This window comes from Magnolia sinica, chromosome 15 (genome assembly GCF_029962835.1).
Source record: "Magnolia sinica isolate HGM2019 chromosome 15, MsV1, whole genome shotgun sequence".
In the NCBI taxonomy this organism is placed as follows: domain Eukaryota; kingdom Viridiplantae; phylum Streptophyta; class Magnoliopsida; order Magnoliales; family Magnoliaceae; genus Magnolia; species Magnolia sinica.
The window spans coordinates 62,023,810-62,045,250 of NC_080587.1; the positions used below are offsets into that span (position 1 = coordinate 62,023,810).

Consider the following 21,441-nt stretch of genomic DNA (forward strand, 5'->3'; position numbering starts at 1 on the left):
ACAACACCTCTATTCAACATAAACACAACTTGAAGTAAACTTGCTTTCATCATCTCCCCAAGACGCATATGGATAAACCTACAACCTCAGCTCAGCGCCTTGATAACACAGGTAGTCCTTCGTTCCTCAAAAACAGTAGAAAATCCTCTTGACTGCCTGCCATTGTGCCTATCCCGGATTACTTTGATATTGGCTTGACCTACAACATTTATCTGGCTTGGTAGAAAGCATGGCATACATAAGGCTCGCTATCGCACTCACATAAGGTATGGATGACATAGACTGCTTCTCAATATCAGATTAGGGACATGTTTTTATTTAATTTGGAATATGTATCCATTGGATCAATTGGCTTGGAACTCTACATGCTAAATCATTCTAAGATGTTCTCAATATAAGATGCATGTAACAAGCCTAAAAGCTTCTTCAAGCGATCTCTTATGATGTTCATTCCCAGTATAAAGTTTGACTCGCCAAGGTCCTTCATTTTAAAATTCCATTATGCCAATTCCTTGGTTGAGAGCAACATTCCCATATCACTACCAACTAATAAAATATCATTGACAAATAGAGATAATATCAGGAAGTGCCTACCAGATCACTTCGCACATACACAATGGTTTGCTTCACACACAGAAATTCCGAAAGAAGTAATGGCTTTATGGAACCTCATATACCATTGCATCAATGATTGTATCAGCCCATGGATAGACTTCAAGAGTTTACAGACATTGCTCACTTGATCCTTCTCAACATATATCATGGGTTATTCCATATAAATGTTTTCCTATAAGTCTCCATTCAAGAAAGCAGTCTTCACATGCACTGATATAACTCTAAATCAAGGTATCCCGCAATAGGCAAAATCATGTGAATCTGTGTAAATATGATTACTGCAAATAAAGTTTCTTCATAATTAACACCTACTTGTGTAAAACATTTTGCCACCAAATGAGCTTTATATTAATAAATTGAACCATTTGTCTTCCTTCTGATTTTAAACACCCACTTATTTGCAATTGCTTTACAGTCAGCTTGGAAGATCAACTAGCTTCGAAACATGATTTTTGTCATCGAATCAATTTCTTCATTCATCACAAGAATCCGATATTCATAATTTGGGGATGCTAGTGCATCTTGAGGCGAATCTGGTTCACTTTCATCTACTGAGATACAAAAGTATGATTCACCTCCTATTTCAAAATATCTCAAGGGATTCTACCTCGCAAACTTCGTCGCAACTTAGGAACACTAGTCGACGCGCTCCCATTGTCTTCACGAATCGTGGGGATGCCCTTAAGCTACTGCTCCCACTTCCTTAATATAAAACCAGCATCTCAAGTTCTATTTCTACTCCGAGCTTCTCTATACTAAGATATTCATCTACTACAAATGTCACATCTTAGGATAAAATTTACATCAACCTACCATAGTCTTCATATACCAACATGTACCCTTTCGAATGGACAGGATACTAAATGAATATGCACTTAATTGTTCTTTATGTCATGATGGGGATATCACGCACACGCCCCCCACCCTACGCACATACGTAAGGTGGAGGAAGGCCCCACTATCGATCCAGATCGACGACGACCTCTATGGAGGACCTCTTAGTTAGGGGGTTGTGCTATGGAGCATTGGGGTGGACCCGATCATCATAGGGATTCCACCATTGGATCTCATGATCGTGGCCCGCTACAATAGATGATCTAGGATTTTGAGTTTTGGTTATTATCGTTATTAGGAACATCATGAACGGTTTTGATTGCATTGATTAGTTGTTATTTTTTATTACTTCGTCTCTAAGTAATAGTGTACGCACAGGGTGCGGCTTTTGAGGTTTAAGGTTTTTCTTATAAATAAGCAACCCCATGTAGGTTTTTTTCATTGAATCTTATGAATTAAATTCTGCGCTTTTTCTTCTCTATCCCTCTGAGTTGAAGAAGCTAATTGGGTGCGAAACCATCCCTTCCTCGAAGGGCTAACTACCGTGGTGCGAAGCCACACCTATTCCAAATCATCCCCATCTCTTCCACTCCACATCCACCATCTTCCACAGTCCTCCCTTCTTCAGATTTATCTTTTTCTGTGCCAAGTTCTCCACTACAACAGATTTCCAAATTTTGGCCCACCAGAGGGGCTGAAACTTCCGCAGAACACCACGCACACACTGAAAGGCGGATCGTCGCTGAACTTGGTGTGAGAGTGGGCCTCCCCTAGCCGACCACACCCAAGGAGTCCTTTTTCAGTTTCGTGGGCCCCACACACGTGCAGCCAAACAGCAACGCACGTGCGTCCAGGTGAGCCTGCTATCCAAACGCAGGATCTTTCTCAGGTTCTTCTCTCCTCTATTCCTCTCCTCTCGCCCTAAATTCCAAACCCTAACCCTAGAAAATCCCAGATCCTAAGTATTTCCAACTTCTGCAAACCCTAGGTTTTCCCCTATTTGAAACATGGTGAATCTCTTGAATTGGGGAACAGTCCTTTGCAGGATTGGATGAATCTACACTACATTGGGTATTGTTTCGTTTATAATTCTACTTGATTCGACCCTAAACGTGTGTAGGCTTGGACCCCCGTAGACTCCCTTGTTGAATGTTTGAACGTATGCGGGATATGATTTTTTTTTTTTTTTTTTTTTTTGTGATTGTTTAGAAATTGGTATGATCTAAAGCTTGAAATCTTGCATGTCATTTAATTTCATATCACTTGCTTCTCTTTGCAGCGGGAAGTAAAACGTAAGCTAATGAACACATGTAAATCACCTAACAATGGTCTCTTACCTGTCCATGATTCGAAAGGCATTTTGAGAACTAATTTTGAAGAAACTTTGCTCAATACATAAGCAACTGTAAGCAGTGCGTCTCCCCAAAGGGTTGTAGGTATATTTGCATGAGCTATGATAGATCTAACCATATCTAGCAGAGTTTTATCTCCTTTCATCTACACCATTTTCTTGAGGAGCATAAGGCATGGTATACTACAGACGAATGCCGACATTTTCGCAATATGATATGAAAATATCTAATGTATACTGTTCACCCCATTCCGCTCTCAATGCTTTGATTCTTTTATTTGACCGATTCTCTACTTCCAATTTCTATTTCTGAAAATTGTTGAGTGCTTTTGACTTTTGAGAAATTAGATACATTGTTCCATATCGTGAATTTCATCAATAAATGTTATAAAATACTGATAACCATTTCGAGCTGGCACATTCACAAGTCCACATATATCACTATGTATAATTTGAAACAATTCTTTAGATCTAACTACCTTAAGAAATGATTTTCTAGTGCTTTTCCTATCACAACATTCACAATAGGGTAATTCTATTATTGTCAATGTTTCCAATAATCCATATTGCGTTAACCTCATCATTCGATATTTCCCTATATGTCCCAATTTATTGTGTACTTAATATATTCAGATACAACACTAGCATCGAACATACTAACGGAAGAAGAAATGTTTGACATTGACAAAAAGTTATTTACAACACATGGCTTAAAATAAATTTTCAGGCACTTCTCCCCAGGCAAGTATTATATTATTTTTCCTTAGTGAAACACTGTCTTTACAAAATCTTAGATCGAAATTTTAACTATACACATGATAGATAGTTTCTTCCCATTATAGAAGCAAAAGGAGTGTCTTTAAGCAACAGAAAATGTCCAATGTATGACTCAAGTCAATATGTACCAACATTGATTATCCCCTCCATTGTGTTGTTTCTCATATATAGCTTGTGGCTTCTGAGTGGGATAGTCTAAAAGTCCACCAAACCTTCTCTCTCCTTCATCACATGCCTTGTTGCTCCTAAATATGCAATCCATTCGTTAAAGTTGAGATCAGCTATTAGTACCTCTGAGCAAACGTAACTAATGGGTGGAGGAAAGTTCACTATTTTACGTTTGAGGCAAGTCTTGGCCCAATGGCCTTGCCTTCCACACACAAAGAACGAACCATCACCCTGTCCTTTGGCTCTTTTCTTGTCATCTTTCCTTGGCAGCATAGCTTCAACATACATGTGGCGAGGCTTTAGAGGTTGTGAAGGTTTCATGGGTTGATATTTAGATGGATACGGTTGATTTTAAGGTGGATATGGTTGGATTGGGGTGGTCGTTGTCGGTGATGAGGTTGGTAGGGACGAAAATGAGGAATGGGTGGACAATAGGGTAGACCGGATCGACTATTGAGAGTACTCTGTTTGCCTAATTTCCTAAATCTTCTCCCTGAGTGAACATCTTTCCTTCAGATTTCGGCAACAAAGACCACACTGGTTCCAGATTTAAACTGCTTTAGACTCTAGTACTTCATGTTCTAAATGATGGACTAAATCCATAAAAGTCTTGATTGCTTCATTGTGATTTAGAGTGCCTTTAATGTAGGAATTGGAATCTGAAAGAGATCGAAACACTGGTATAATTTTCTTATTTTCAGTCAAGCAGTCTACATTTCGCAACTTCGCCGTCATCTGTTTTATCTACCTAACATGGTGTTTATAGGGCATCCGACTGGCATCTTGTATGCATCAAATTCATTTGCGTCGTTTTGATCTTGGCATATGACTCAATCAGGGCATCCCACGTTTCTTTGACAGTCTCATAAATTTCATACAAAATGATTAACTCTTCGTATATGGAGCTAAGCAGGATATTCCTGGCAGTTCTGTTATTTTTCTCCCGTTTTTTGAATTTCTTTTGAGCATGCTTCAAACTATCATTGAGACATCCTCGTTTTCTATCTCCAGTTTTCTTCTAACAGTTGTCAGTGTATACAACAAATTTTCTTCGTCTAATAAAATCCTAACACACCTGTGTCAGTCATTGAAGTTGTTCCCCTTTCTTTCAAAAGATCAATCACAACTGATTTGGACACCATTTCTTGTTACTCAATTAGGTCCTATTTTTTAATACAAATCTGAGAGACTTTATTTTAAAACTTCTGTGGCCCATAAGAAGTTTTTAATGGTCAATCATCACAGTTTTTCTGTTTCCCATGATGTGGTCCACCTGAGATTTTTATCTGATTGATTTTTGAGTTTATGCTCTAAAATGAGCTGGTAAAACGGAATATACAATACATACATCAGAATGGGCCCCATGGTCGGTGCCGCACTTAATCGGCTCCAACACTATCATATGGATTAGATCTACCCTGTCCATTGAGTACGCCCCTCTATTTGGTCAAGGGCCCAAAAATCAAGCATAGTCACTGCTCAGGTAGGCTACACCATGGGAAACAGCTGAGATGAATGGATTGTGTGTATATGCAATTCAATCCACCCATCTGACACACAGTACCACAATGAATGTATTCCCCGAAAATCAGGACATTTTAAGACTTGAGTGATGTGTCATGCACCTGATGGACCGGGTGGATCTGAGACATCTTGTCCCAGAAACATCCAAAATGTGAAAACCCCATTAGTCAATTGGTTTCGAGAAACTAAACGGTTGAGAGGGAAAGTGTTGTACCGGACCATGCAGGATTGTGACAAGTTTAAAACATCAAATGGCTGGATTTTGTATTCCAGAAACATTTCAGTTTACCGGGCATCCACAGAAGCGTTCACCAGATCAACGGCTCGGATCACTGTATAAATGCCATTAGATCTACCTCAAACAGTCTGTACAGATATCCAACAGGGTTGAAGACAATTCTCCACACAATCCTTCATAAATATGTCTTCGAGTACAAAGAACATGTGTGTCCGCCAACCAACTACGACGATTAAGTCGATCCAGATGTTAACAGCATCAATATGTGTTACTTCAACATGCCAAGCGTCTATATGTAGCAATGTGCCACATGTAACACCATCTATCTTCAAGTACCCTATATGTGTCACACGTGCCACACGTGCTAATGCGCCACCATCCATCTTCAAGCACCCCACACAACAATTTGACGCTTGTGCCAAAATCCATCTTCAACTGCTCCACATGTGCCACCTTCCATTTTCAAGTAAATTTTCTGTGAAAAATATATGCTTTGCCCAACAACAATTGGAAATGGAGGAAATTTTTCCAAGAAATTAATGTTGAGAAACAATAAGGGGAAACAACCTTTCCTATGTTTCAATGAACAGTGGTTCCTAGGGAACAGCATTTCCTCAATTCTTTCACGAATCCAAACAGCGTCCCTAAGTAAATCTAAAATATGTTTTTGTTTTGGTTGGATTATTAAATGCTTGTGGCAAACTGAAATGCATAGTAATAGCGGGACTCATGCCCAGTCCTCTCCTCTAGTAGCGGCGTGCCTTAACCAACTCAACTACTAAGTAGCAACCAAGCATATATAGTTCTAAATTTTATATATAACCTTTTTGAGCTATGAAAACGCCCTGCTTTGACCGTGCTGCCTCAAATCCAAGAAATATCTTTGGCACCCATGATCCTTAATCTCCACATGCACCAGCACAATAGTTGTTTCATGTACTCATTCAGACTACTTTAAACCCATAACCTACAGAGAGCCTGTTTGGGTAGCGTGAATACCCGCGTCTACATGGAAAGCGGTCAAAATGGAAAACAATAGAAATGTCGGAAGGTCAAATGTTCAATATATGCTATTTTTGTTTTTTGGGTTGATTTCCATAAAAATGTTGAAAGGTCAATGATCAAGAGCAACAAACATCTCACATTAACATGGAAAATGCGTATGGTTAGCTTTTTAAGAGGAAATCGATGAGAACATTTTGAGGCCTGATCAGTATCCAAGATTCCAACCTTGCAGAGGTGGTGATCTCAATGAAACTGTCAAAGCCATTGTCAAGATGAACCTTCTGTCAAGTAGAAGGGGATTCCTCTAACATGATAATGTGGGCCAAGATTGGGGATGGCCCATTGAGGGTACAAATTTTGTGGAAGAAGTTCAGGATGTGTGCCAGGCTTCCGATATCCTTTTCCTTGGTCCTACGGAGTCAGGAGCATGAATGAAAAGGTACACAACCTGGCGAAAGGAGGCGTTTTCAAAAAAGAAATGATATTTCTGGACAGATGGACCCAGCCAGAGCCATAGTGGTTTTTTTTCTCTTTCTTTTTTTTTTTCTATTGGTGTTCAGTATTGTGGGTGTTAGTTTCTTTATATTTCTGCTGTCCCTGTTGTAGGGGTTTTCCTGTTTTTCTCCTTTGCTCAATAAAATTTCATTACCAATAAAAGTAACAGATAAAATAGTACGAGTGTGAAAATCAATTCTGCATGATGATAAAATGGAAAAATTACCGCATCCTCAGGTAAAAGAACGCGTTCATTTGCTGGACCTCCACTGCCTCCTGTGGGAGTCATCGTTCCTGCTCCAGCAGTAGTCTTTTCCTCATCGCCACAGGTTTGACCATATCTATATCTAGGAAGGAGACTAATATCTGCATCTGATGCACCTTCCTGTATATTCACGCCACAAATGATGGAAATAATTACACTGTTTCGGCAATTAGAAATGTCTGCTGCCCTATTTGACGGCTATTAGCAAACTCTATTTACTTCAGGATCGCGTACAGACGAGTTGACTTAAAATAATTAGCATCATAAACAAAAATTAACTACTTCTGAATTACCTTTCCTGGCATTCATACCAAGGGATGGGCTCCAAATTGCAATTATGTTACTTTCAAGTTGTACATGAAAGGAATACAACCACATTTTGAGGGCTACTTTCTCCTTAATGAATAATAGGAAGCATCATTAAATTTTATTATTTCTTGAATTGGATGTTTGCATTCAATTCACTTGTGCATCCGAACGCAGCTTAAGAATAGTTAACTCTTTTCTGTTCATACCTGGCCAGCGACAGCATAAAGAATCGCAATAATGCAAGGCAAGCAGCAGCAGAGTGCAATCCCTATCACACATGCCAAAGCAACACAAAAGATGGCAAAGAACACATCGAATGCCAGAAATACCACAGCCAACCTGCACAAACTCATTACGAAAATGGCAACCAGAGATCATTAGTAATCCACTGCATGTGCATGCATTGAGTTTACAAGACAAGCATAACGTCTATCATCAGCTAACATTTAAGGATGTTGGGATCAATCAGTGATACAAATGGATAATAGGGGGGAAAAAGTGTACTTCATTCAATCTCACAAACTACCTGTCCTTGTATCCTTTGCGAGATCAAGGACATTGATCTCAGATTGGGAGTGGGGAAAGAGAAATTGAGATTATGAAATAAGAACATGTAATTCGATCTTCAGGGGAGGGGGGAGGGGGTTGGAAATATATTCCCAGGAGACATGAAAATCAAACAAAATTGGGAAATCAGGACATTTATGTCATGTCTTTATTCTTAGAAAATGGTGGCTTTCATTCTCAGTTTCTGGGTCAGCTGCAAACAAATTATTCCACAAATTCAAACTACTTGAATCAAAACTGACTTGTTAGAAGAAAGAGGTCTTCAGCAAAAGAGCAGAGAAAATCGACAGCATCATCAACAAAATACACGATCTGGACCCGAAAGAAGAGGCAGATTCTCCATCTGCTGAAGATATAAACAGGCGATTATCCCGCTCTGTCGAACATTCCAAGTTTCTGAAGCAAGAAGAAATTATCTGGCGGCAAAGATCGCATGCCGTTTGACAGCAATACCTCGTTTTTCCACAGTATAGCCAGTGCCCAGGCTAGGAATAACCATATTAGCAGCATCACAGCAAGATGGAGAGAGACTAGAAGACAAGGAAGACATTTGCAAAGCCATAGTTGAATTATATTCTAAACTGCTATCCAAGGAAGAGCATCCATGTCCTACATTAGGCAATCTACATTTTCGCAAGATATCAGATTAGGATAAGGTGTACTTAGAGAGACCGATAACAAATCAGGAAATCAAGGAAGCAATTGATGCATTGGGGAGTGACAAGGCTCCGGGCCCTGATGGATTTCCTAATCATTTCTTCCAAGTCTTTTGGGAAGTGGTTAAGAAAGATGTGACTGACTTCATTCAAGAATTCCACACCAAAGGTCATTTTCCAAGAGGTATGGGGGCAACCTTCATAGTTCTTGTCCCCAAAAAAAAAGGAGTGGATTCCTTGAGCAATTTTAGGCCTATCAGCCTCTTTGGGAGTCACTACAAAATATTAGCAAAAGTTCTGGCTTCCGGATTTCCCAAGGTTATCTCGGACAACCAAGGTGCCTTTGTTGCTGACAGGCAAATCTTGGACTGTGCACTTCTCACCAATGAATGCATTGATTCAAGATACAAGGAAAAGAAAAAAGAGGTAGTATGCAAACTCGACATCGAGAAGGCGTACGACCACGTTGATTGGGATTTTATGAAATATATGTTGAAAAGGATTGGCTGCGGCGAAAAATGGATTAATCGGATGGGGGAATGCATATCTTATGCTTCTTTCTCAGTGTTGGTCAACAGATCGCCAAAGGGGTTCTTCAAATCCTCGAGGGGTCTAAGGCAAGGCGACCCATTATCTCCATTCCTGTTCATAGTAGTAGCAGAAGCTCTCAATGCTATGTTATCAAAAGGCCAGAAGCTAGAATTAATATCGACCTTTCGTAGTTCGAATTATGGGCCAACTATATCTCATTTGCAATTTGCAAACGACACCCTTCTGATGTGTGAGGCAGATCCGGTCAAGATAGACAATTTGCGGAAAATTCTGGGTTGTTTTGAAGAGGTTTCCGGGCTGAGAATCAATATGCTCAAAAGTGAGATGTTGGGGATAAGGTTATCCAAAGAAGTATCAACTTTTGAGAATATTTTCGGATGCAGATCGGGATCATTCCCTTCTTACCTGGGTCCCCCCCTATGTGTGGGGAAACCTCCCAAACATTTGTGGAACAAGGTGATTGAGAGATTTGAACGAAAATTATCAAGATGGAAAGGGAGGTACCCATCATTAGCCAGGCTAATGCTGGGACATTTTCACACCGGGCTTCAGTGAGGTGGCCTATGTGAAGCGGGGGCACACTTGGGGTGGGCGACCTGTGTGAGACGAGACTCATGTGAAGTGGGGCCCACGAGGGGCAGTTCGGCTAAGGGCCTGGCCCGCGCTATGAAGGGATTGATTCGTCACGCTCTATTAGTTCGAGCTTTTAGAGCATGTAGTTAGTTGTCCTGTGTAAAAAAATGGCATCAGAGCGGGAGGTCTTGTGTTCAAGAGTCGAGACCCCTCACCAGAGGTGATTACTGAGAAGGCATTTTCACACTAGCCTTGAGTGGGGTAGCTTGTGTGAAGCAGGGGCCCATGTGAAGCAGGTGCCCGTGTGAAGTGGGGCCCACAAGGGGAGTTTGCCCGAGGGCCTAACCTAGGCTATGAGATAAAGGGATTAATTCACCATGCTCTATCAGTTCAAGCTTTTAGAGCAATTGGTTACTTGTCTTGCGTCGCAGGCGTACCATTCTCATTAAAGTGGCTCTTTCAAACCACCCTCTATATTTCATGTCTCTTTTCATATGCCCGAAATCGAATTTAGAGAAACTTGAAAAACTGAGGGAAGGGGCAGAGGAAAATCATAAATACCATCTTTTGAGATGGAATGAGGTACGCTTGCCTCTAGTAGAAGGCGGAGCAGGGCTTAGGAACCTTATGTCTATGAACGCGATGTTGCTTGGCAAGTGGCAGTGGAGATTTGGGGTCGAAGAAGGAAGACTGTGGAGAGAATTCTCAGCACACAGATATGGGCTGGAAGAAAGAGGATGGGAGACGGAAGTCTTCGTTGCATCGAGCTTCAACGATTTGGATAGCCATTCTTGCAATATCTCCTTCAATTATGGCTTCATCAGCCTATTCATTAGGAATTGGCGACCATATTAGGTTTTGGGAGGATACATGGGGCAGATCGAGGCCCCTTCAGGAGGATTTCTCTTCATTAGCAGCTCTATCATCACTTAAAAACATTACAGTAGATCGGTGCAATTGTTTCGAAGGCAGGGGAGCATGGTGTCCCCCATGTAGGAGGGCACTATCAGATTCAGAATGTGAAGATTTTGCAAGACTTGTTCAGCGTCTCCAACATTTTTGTCCTTCTCCAGGTTCTACCGATTCTTTGGTGTGGCTAGCATCAGCCTCAGGTTCTTTCTCAGTAAGATCTTATTACAATCTTGTCCGGCCTCCTCGAAATTCTTCCGAGAGCATCCCTCCCTTTCACTTTTGGTTCTACGGTGCAACCCCCAAGGTTTCCTTTTTTATATGGCTGGCAGGTAGGAAGTGGATATTAATGTTATACAACCTTCAAAAGAGGAGTATGATACTTCCGAATATGTCTCCATTGCATGGTAAGCGCAGAGTCCACAGATCATCTTCTTATCCATTGCCCTTTACTAGCCAGCTTTGGAACCATATTTTCAATCTTTTCAAGACCAATTGGTCCATGCCCCAATCAGTTCCGCAGTTCTTGTGGGCCTGGAATGGCGTTCAGTTCTCTAAAGAAAGGTTTATCGTGTGGCAGTTGCTTCTCATGGCTGCTATGTGGAAGTTATGGCTCGAGTGCAATGCCCGCTGTTTTGACAACAAGAGCAAATCTCCATATCAGGTGCTAAGGAAGGTGAAAAGGGACGTAGCCGAATGGGCTACTGGGTGTCTTCATGAAGATCTGAATGTAGTCTGTTCCTTTTTGGAAGTGTAATCTTCTCTTTGTTGTATTCTCTGTTTTGACTTTGTCAAGCAGTTTTTAATAAAATTTATTCATGATTCCTCACAAAAAAAAAAAAAAAAAAAAAAAAAAGGAGAGAGAAGAAGAAGAAGAAGAAGAAGAAGACTGGAGAGATTGAAAAGGTTGTTCACCATAGAATTCAAGCTAGGTGGAAGAAATGGGGATGTGCCTTTGAAGTTCTATGCTAGTACCAATCAAACTAAAGGATAGGTTAGCTATAAGACCAGCCGTGCTTTATGGGACAAAATGTTGGGGCAGTTAAGGAACAACATGTTCATAGGATGGGTGTAACTGAATGATGATGTCGAGATGGATAAGTGGCAAGACGAGGAAGGATGGAGTTAGAAATGAATGATTAGATTCCAAAGAACATAGAAGTAGCACTAATAGGTAATAAGATAAGGGAAGACTTAGATGGCTTTGTCATTTGCAATGGAAACCAACAACCATGGCAGTTAAAAGTGAGTTGGTGCAAGTTGAAGCTTTAAATGGTGCAAGTTGAAGCTTTAAAAGGGCAAAGGGAAGGCTCAAAAGGACATGCATGGAGGTGGAAGAAATACTTGGTGACCTACGGTCTAACTAAAGTTATAGCCCTTGATCGATTGGAAGGAACAGGATTCATGTAGCCCCGACCCAAATTAGTTGGGATAAGGCTTAGATGATGATAATGATGATGATGATGAATGGCAAAACATGAAGAACAGAAAAAGATACATGGACTGGGATGACAGAAGACGCCCATGACAAAAACTACATGGCTAAAACTAAAGAAAACAACAACGAGAAATTCACGGTCTCTTGTCCATGATCACAAGGGATTCATGGTTCACTCCCTCTTTATTTTCAGAAAAGCAATGACATCTAGATTATTCCTGGAGAAAAACATGGATACTTGAGCAACACTGTAGGTCTTTGAACCCTCTAATGTAGCAAGTTCGCAAGTTCTGGAACTTTTATGTTGAATACAGAGCCTGGGTCATTTCCTTAACCATCCTTTCTTTCATTCTTTTCTTCTTCTTCTTTTTTTTTTTACCTTTTTTTCATACTGAGCGGCCTGGCAAGTGACCAGACAAGCCTGACCTTTTGGCCAGGCATACACAGTGAACACCACCAGCTGAACGAACGGGACATCACATATATGAACCACAATGGCACATATGGAGACAGTTAGATCTAAATCCTAGTGACGAGGGAACCACTGAATTTCTCGGGACATTTGGCCATGCCAAAAGAGAAATGATATTCTGGACAAACCCAGAGTAAAAGGAAACTTGGGTCTTAGTTATTTTAGAAAACGAGATACTTTCGCCACCAGGGAAAGGTGACATTCTCAGCCAATGAAAAGAGACTTGAAAATCTGTGAAAAGGTAAGAAACTCGGGTCATTTGCGAAATTTTATTTTGATTTTCTGGAAATGCAGATTTTTCAGTCATTTAAAAGTCTTTTAAGTAATTGAATAATTCAACAAAGATAAACAAACAGAAAGTAGCAAGTGCCAGAAAGCAGCCAAAATCTAGAGCATTTTCAGAATTAAAATCTAGTGTCAGTCTGTGGGTATGTAGTATTCTTATTCAAATAAATCCAATTTATTTACCAAAAAAGTAATAAAATAAATCAAATAATTTCTTTAAGAAAGGATTGCTGTTAGCCTAACCAGTAGAGTCGTGGAGCATTCTGCAGGAGATTGTCACCACCAGAGACCACCCAATAGAAGCCAACTATCCACCAGAGAAAGGAAGCCATCGTATTAACAGATTCACATCTTTTTGCAATACTGAGCATCACCAACCATCATTACTCACATCAGAATTGTGCCCACAAAATATAAGTCTAGAGATGAGAAAGCACAACATATTTACAGAGTTCAATTATTAAACAGGCATATAGCTATAAATAAAAAAATAATAAATAAATAAAAACAAACTCAGAAAATAGTGAAGTCGCCATAAGACTCATAACACATCATTGACCACATATGCAAATCATTTCACAATATTAAGCATCACCACCCATATAGCTAAGTAAATTATTATTGAACAAGCATAATAGCTAAATAAATGTAATTCAGTAAATAGTGAAGTCAGCACGACCACCCATATTCACGTTGTTTTGCAATATTAAGCATCACACGCATCAGAATTGTGGCTACCAAAAATAAGTCTAGAGGTGAGAAGGACAAATATTTGCATAGCTCAATTATTGAACATGCACACAGCTAAATAAATTTAACTCAGCCAATAGTTCGTCTCCTATGTTGGGGCTATATGAAAACTCCTAGGTTAAACTAAACAACGGATATTTCCTTTACTATAAAACAGCTTACGGTAGCATTATTTGCACTATGAAACACAACCATACTACCTAGGTGATCTCTTACAAATGCCTTGTACCAAGGGACCTAAAGGCACATGAGGGTTGTAAACTGGAAAAAAGGAATAAGTTAATGAAGCACAAAAATGTAATTGAACTCGGAAGTGTATAGATCCGAATATGTACCAAATTTTGATGATTGGTTCCATCTCTAGATGCCCGTAAATGTCTCCAATCAATCCAATAGTCGCAAGCAATAACTGAATGTAAAGATGACTATGGAATCACTTTCAACATTGAGGTTGGGTCGCAAGCTAATCCTATGCACCAAAAACTATGTGGAATCTAATCCTATGCACCAAAAACTATGTGGAATCACTCCACAACAAACCCTAAGGAGTCACACGACAGATATCTAGAAGAATCACTCTGCTACGGTTTTGAATCCCATCACAGTAAAGGAAAACTGATCTTATTCATTTTCATTATCTGTCCATAACAACTACCAAAAAAAAAAAATTTATATACATAAATAAAAAAATAAAAAATAAAAACAAGGCAACAAGCCTATTAGCCAAACAAAACACCTTCCCTAAACCATCTCAACTTCAATATTAAAAAAATAATAATAAATAACAACCCAATAAGATACAAAAGCCGCATTTGGATGAATGGTGATAAGCTACTTATTTGGCTTACAGCAGCAAATCAGTAGCTTATGTGACAAAAGTTAGTTCCATAAAATGTTGTTTAAGAGTTGTTGAACACCTGAAGATGGCTTATGGCCTTAAGCAAAAAAAGATTGCATTTTTACTTTTGATGAAGGGAAGAGAAAGGGAGGAGAAGGAGAGAGGAAAGGGAGAGAGGAAAGGAAGAGAGGAGAAAGAGAGAAGGCGGCCCACCTGCAGCTTTTTTTTTCACCGTCTTAGCCTTCCCCGACCAAGATCTCAGTTGCCGCCTCTGCTCTGGTAGCAGCCACCACCGTCATAGCTAGGCCATGGTGGGTTTTCTTCTAGCACGGGCATTTCTCACACAGAAGCTCTGTGCAGAGAAAATCAGTTATAGCAGCAGCAGCAGCTTGTTTCTCAGAGCCGAAATATCAGTATCGTGTTACGTATCACATACTTGGGATACAAATATGTATCGGTTATCGGACGGAATGTATAATTTGTATTGGGTAATTTATAGCACTTTTTGGAAGACAAGGGGAAACATTGGGAAAATGGTTGAATTTTTCAATGAAACTTCAGGGATTGTTAAAAAAGATCTTAATACACAGTTTTAAATCTTAACATTTCAAAAGGAAGTGCATTTAATAGGTTTCCTTTGCATTGGGTCCTAAGCTATGCGTTGTGTAACTAAACTAATGCAACCACATTCAAATTGAATACATAACATTTAGAGTGTATGTGATGATCATTTCATTAAACACTCCTAAATAGTTTGAAATTAGTCTCAATTGACAGCTGGTTGAAGGAAAATTTCGAAAAAAATAATAATTTTTTATTAATTTTTAATTAAAAAATGATTTTAATTTTTTTGAAAATTGACCAGGACTTAACAAATTAATAGATCAGCCCTCACACATGCTCGATTTCATGTTTCGAGTGCAACATTGCAAGCGATTTGGGAGAAATTGGAGAAATTTTGAATTTTTCCCAAATCCAATCACTTGCACTCAAATTTCGAAATTAAAGTGTATGTGATGATCATTTCAACAAATAATTTGAAATTACTCCCAATTGACAGCTGGTTGAAGGAAAATTTCAAAAAATATATATATGGAGAACATGAAGAACCAATGGATACCGAAATCAAAGCTCCGACTCCATGATTTTACATGCAAAACATGAAGAACCAATGGATTTATAACCATTTGACACTAACTTAACATAATTCCAGCAAAAAAAAAAAAAAAAAGAATGGAAATTGAAAAATGCTCACCAGATCGATCATGTGGGATATATCGGCACTACCTGTGTGTTTCATATCACATAGGTGAGATACAAGATATACCATGGGATATCGGTCGATATCGTCGATATTTAAAACATAGCTTATAACTTCATAGCTAGGAACAATGAAGCTACAAGGCCCTTTCAGTGGTAGACACTATGTGTTTCTACTTTAAGGTCATGGGTTCAAGAACCCATATGGTGTATGTGGATGTGGATGTAAGAGTGTGTGTTTGTGTGTATTCACCTTTCAACAAAAAAAAAAAGGTGGTTTTGAAAATAACCCATTTCTCCTCTTCTTTTTTTCTAAAATGGGGTTTTGGAGATTTTCATTTTATTCTATTCTTTTCTACTTTTTTTTGTCCAAAGGAGAAATATTACTCAGTTTTTAGGGGCTTTTCAAGAATGAAATTGGTTTTGTATTGATTTTTTTATTTTAATTTTATGGTGTGAACTTCTGTTTGATTTTTTCAGAATTAGGCGCGCGCACACACACACATATAGGGAAATGGTACTATGAGGTTGTCGAGCGCATCCAACCTTAACATAAGCTCGAGTCGTGTCTTGGCATGAGCTATTAGATGATAATTTTTCAAAAAATACCGTGGAGATGCCATCACTAAAAAAAAAAGGACAAAACCGGCTAACTCGGCATTATACCTTGGCAGTGTTGCCATCACCAATTCTGTGGGGCCCTCCATGATATGTATTATATCCACACCGTCTATCCGCTTTAAGAGATCATTTTAAGGCACGAGTACATGATGCAGGGACATGTGATGACCTAATCCTAAATGCATGTATAATCAGGTTGAAGAATGTTCAAATAAATACACCAATTAACTAACTGTTTCCAGTCAAAGGGATTAGGTAAACTTCAAAACAAAGATAAGGGCATTCCGTCAATATCATGTCCCTTAGCATAAAATCGCGTAAACAGTAAAAAGGGAGGACCTAGGGATATGAAAATATCTCAGATCTAGCATAAGTCAGTCCACAATCAAGTTTGGATCTGATTCTACTGACTAACCATCATTCTTTTCCGTTCAAACTAGAAAGGGGGTATCCAGAGAGAAACGAAATGGGTGAAGAACGAAGGGTTCGAGATGAAAAAAGTACAGGTCCTTTTGTCGTCAAAAGAAAAGAAGGAAAATGATTCTTATATTTTCCTGCACCTCGAAGATCTAGAAAAAAAATGAAACCTGAAATCGGGGTGGAATCCTCAACACCTAAAGGCCAATCCTGAAACCCTAATCTCTTGAATAAAGAGGAAGAAAAGAGACGAATTTCTATTCATTTAATAATAATGAAAATAGGGTTTCTCACAACGTATGCTATGGAAAAAGTAAAAGTGCACTAAAGCCCCTGAAAATAAGAAAATTAATAAAAAAAAAGAGACAAAAAGTAAAGAAATTGCAATAGAGCCTCTAAAATAAGGAAAAGAACAAAAAAACGCCTAAAACTAAAACACATGTGCGGTAAGGTGTGAAATCCGACCCATGGATCTATGGTCAGGATGTGGTTATGCCGCTCCTACACTCGTAGTGCGTCAGAAAATGGGTCCGATGGACCCAACGTCCATCCACATCAACTCCTCCACTCCAGTACACTGTCGGCGACGCCTCCTCCTCTGGTACACTCTAAATGGTGCACCACTGATGTCCACATCAGCGCAAAACTGAGGCAAATCCAAAGCTCAAGTGGACCGAAACATAGAAAGCAGTGGGGACAATGATGCCCATCGTTGAAACCTTTCTATGACCCATCATGATGTTTATTTTCCATCCAACTTGTCCATAATGTCACACAAAACTAGATGACGGGACCAAACAAATATCATCTTGATCCAAAACTCGTGGCCCCAAGAAGTTCTCAATGGTAGGCGTTCAATCCCTACTACTTTTTGTGTTATGGTCCACTTGAGCTTTGGATCTGCTCAATTTTCGTGCTAATGCCCAAAATTGATTTTGCCAAATGGATAGATGGTGTGGATATAATAGTTACATCATGGTGGGGCCCACAGAACTTGGTGATGGCAACACACCACCAAGGTTGGTGGTGTGTGGCACACCAGCCATTCCACTTCCGACACGAAAGGAAGCAGATTAGGTGCGGCCTCGGCCTAACCAAAGACAGTGCGTCCCTTACCGTGGGGCCCAACTTGATCTGCATATTTTAGACCCACACGGTCCATCTGTTTTGGAAGACAATTTTAGGTCATGATTCCAAAAATGAAGAAGATCCAATTCTCAGGTGGACCATACTATCGGAAACAATGGCGATTGAGTACTCTATCATTAAAAACTTCACATGGCCCATTGTAAAGTTTACATCATGCTTATTTTCCATCTAACCTGTTGATAAGTTACATAAACCTGGATGAATTCAAAAAACAAATATCAGCTTCATCAAAAATTTAAGTGGCTCATTAATTGTCAATCACAACCTTTTCCTATGGTTTGGTCCACCTGAGAATTGGATCTGCTTCAGGTTCTGAATGATCTATAAAAACAGATGGGCGACGTGGATAAAAAATTTATACATCGATGTGCGCCTACGATAAGGGTTGCACCGTCTTGAGTGAGGTCGCAGCCGCACCTAATACACTCCACACACAAACAGCATGTCCTTCGGATTGCGTGGGAAGGAAATTTTATCTACACAAAGATAGGTGGGCCCACTATAATGTTTGTGAGAAATCCACCCTGTTCATTCGTTTTGTCTGGTCATGTTAGGACGTGGGCAAAACAATGAGTTAGATCTAGAACTCGAGTGGGCCACGCGACAAGAAAATGTGAGTAGGGAAATGCCTACTGTTGAAACCTTCCTAAGGTTAACCGTTATTCTTATATGCCATCCATACCATTCACAAGGTCATTCATACTCAGATGAACTGAAAATACAAAACTATTAGCTCAATCCAAAACTTCTGTAACCCCACGAATGTTCAACAGCGGACGTCCAATCCTCACTGTTTCTTGTCGTTCAACCCACTAAAGTTTTGGATCTGCCCCATTTTTTGTCTCATGCCCTGACCTGACATGGAAAAACGGATGGACAGTGTGGATTTCTCACAGCATGATGGTGGGCCCCAACTAGCTTCCTATCATATTAAGCTTCTCCAAGAGGTTGTCATAGCTTCATATCCCATTGCGCATTTTGAATGTTTATCATCCAATAGCTCAAGCCAAGACACGACTTGACCTTATGTTAAGGTTGCATACACTCGACCTCATAGTACCATTTTCCATATATGCTCACCGGAGCACGTGCACACCTTTGCATTCGTGTCATGGGCCTAAAATCCGAACAATCCATATGGTGCGGCACACCATGAAACCCACGGGGACCAATTTTCACCCTGATCGAAAACTCTGGTGGGCCATAGCAAAGAGAGATGCAAATCAAGGGAGGAAATTGTTTTCTTTTGTCATGGCCCACCAAAGTTTTCGATCAAAGTAAAAGTTGGGTCCCGGGGGTTTCATGGGGTGCTGCATCACGTGGACCGTTCAGATTTTGGGCTCACACCACATGTATGTATGTACACACACACACACACACACACACACACACACACAAAGATTTTCTAGAAGTTGGGTTTTTTTTCCCTAAAAAGATAGGATGGTCTAGAATGGTGAATTTTTTTCACTTGATTCTTTTCAGGATTAAGGTAAAAGTTGGGTCTCGGAGGTTTCATGGGGTGCTGCATCACGTGGACCATTCAAATTTTGGGCTCACACCACACATGTATGTATGTGCGCGCGCGCGCACACACACACACACACACACACACACACACACATAAAGATTTTCTAGAAGATGGGTTTTTTCCCTAAAAAGATAGGGTGGTCTAGAATGGTGATTTTTTTTGTCTTGATTCTTTTCAGGATCAAGGTAAAAGTTGGGTCCCGGGAGTTTCATGGGGTGCTGCATCACGTGGACCGTTCAGATTTTGGGCTCACACCACATGTGTATGTATGTGTACACACACACACACACACACACACACACACACACACACACACATAAAGATTTTCTAGAAGTTGGGTTTTTTCCCTAAAAAGATAAGGCGGTCTAGAATGGTGATTTTTTTTTTATCTGGATTCTTTTCAGGATTAAGTATATCGTTTACCAAAGATACGAATCAATGGAAACCAAGATCAATTACTTGCGGAATAAGTAGTTGCAGCAAAACAACTTGCAATCCAAACACGACCTGAGTAAAAGTCCAAAAGTTGTTAAACTACTTATTGACCAACCATGTAAAGCAATATCATTATAGACACACAAAGAGCGAAGCAAATTGGCAACAAATTCGGGTGTCGATGAAGAGAAGCGTCTGTTTTAAAATGCCAGGGAGTGTAAATAGCTAAAGTGCAGTTCAAAGCGGGAGCACCACCTACTTTGAAGGATCGGGCAACAAAGTTAAAGATAGACGTATGGACAAAGTAGCCATATGATGTATGTAAAACCAAAAACTAAATACCAAAATTCAATTGGAATTTAGGCCTATTGAATACCATGGGAGAACACATGCCGAAATACCAAAAATCACTTGGAATTTAGGCCCCTATTGAATAACATGGGTGATTTATAAGTGCCACTATTCAGACCCACTCAGTTCAAGCATACCATAAATCAAGGCTTGATTTGCACCCATGCATCTCCCTCCCTCTCTCGCAACGTGTTTCTAACATGCATTCATTGATGTATCAAAGGCATTCTTTGACAACGATGTTGTCTATCAACTTGACCTGCTGAAGCCTAAAATTTAACCAAATATAACAAAATTCAAGCATGATTTGCTGGATTAGGGCCCATTACATATATACAGTGTTCGTAATATCAATACTATTGGCCGATATTATCATTATCGCGGGTCAACGACACGAAACCCATCGGAAACCCCTCGGAAATGAAAAAAATATAGATTTCCATGTATCATGCGATATATCGCATGATATCGCACAATTTTTTGTGATATCATTGAAAAAATTGAAAAAAGAGAAAAAAAAAAGGGAAAAATCATTCAATCCAAAGGATTTCGTTACCTATAGAAGAACATTGCATGATCAGAACTAGAATTTAGTGGGCCACTCGATCGATCCATAGCGGTGCGTCGTAAGCTCCACAAAATCTCGATTTCCCCTTTTTTCTCTTCGAATAGATGCTCGATTTACATCATAAAGGAGATTTCGGCAAGAAATCTACGAAACCCCAAGAGATTTGGGTTTAATCGAGGGATTTTAGGGATTTTTTAGAGAGATTTTAGGGTTTTAGACCCTTTTGAAACCCTTTTTGTTTGCATATTTTCGAAAGTTGGGTTTTAATGCATTTTACGGACGCTGGTGCATAGCGTTAGCTCAAACGGGCTAAGTATCACGGGCTCTGTGGGGTCCACCTTGATGTATATGTTTTATCCAATCCGTCCATTCATTATGGAAGATCATTTTAGGGCATGAGTATAAAAAAGAGGCATTTTTAAGCCTAAAGTGGACCACACCACAGGAAGCAATGGAGATTAAACGCTTACCATCGATAACTTTTCGGTAAG

General features: G+C 39.7%; 1 protein-coding gene across 1 annotated transcript in view; it reads right to left on the reverse strand.

Moving 5' to 3' along the window:
* Positions 1-21,441, reverse strand: part of LOC131228218 (E3 ubiquitin protein ligase RIE1) — a 41,069-nt gene that overhangs the window by 11,216 nt on the left and 8,412 nt on the right. Inside the window, exons 2-4 of the mRNA XM_058224108.1 lie at positions 13,277-13,396; positions 7,788-7,920; positions 7,234-7,392 (exon numbers count right to left, since the gene is read on the reverse strand). Of these exons, the coding sequence (XP_058080091.1) occupies positions 7,234-7,392; positions 7,788-7,920; positions 13,277-13,396 (412 nt within the window). The remainder of the gene's footprint in view (positions 1-7,233; positions 7,393-7,787; positions 7,921-13,276; positions 13,397-21,441) is intronic.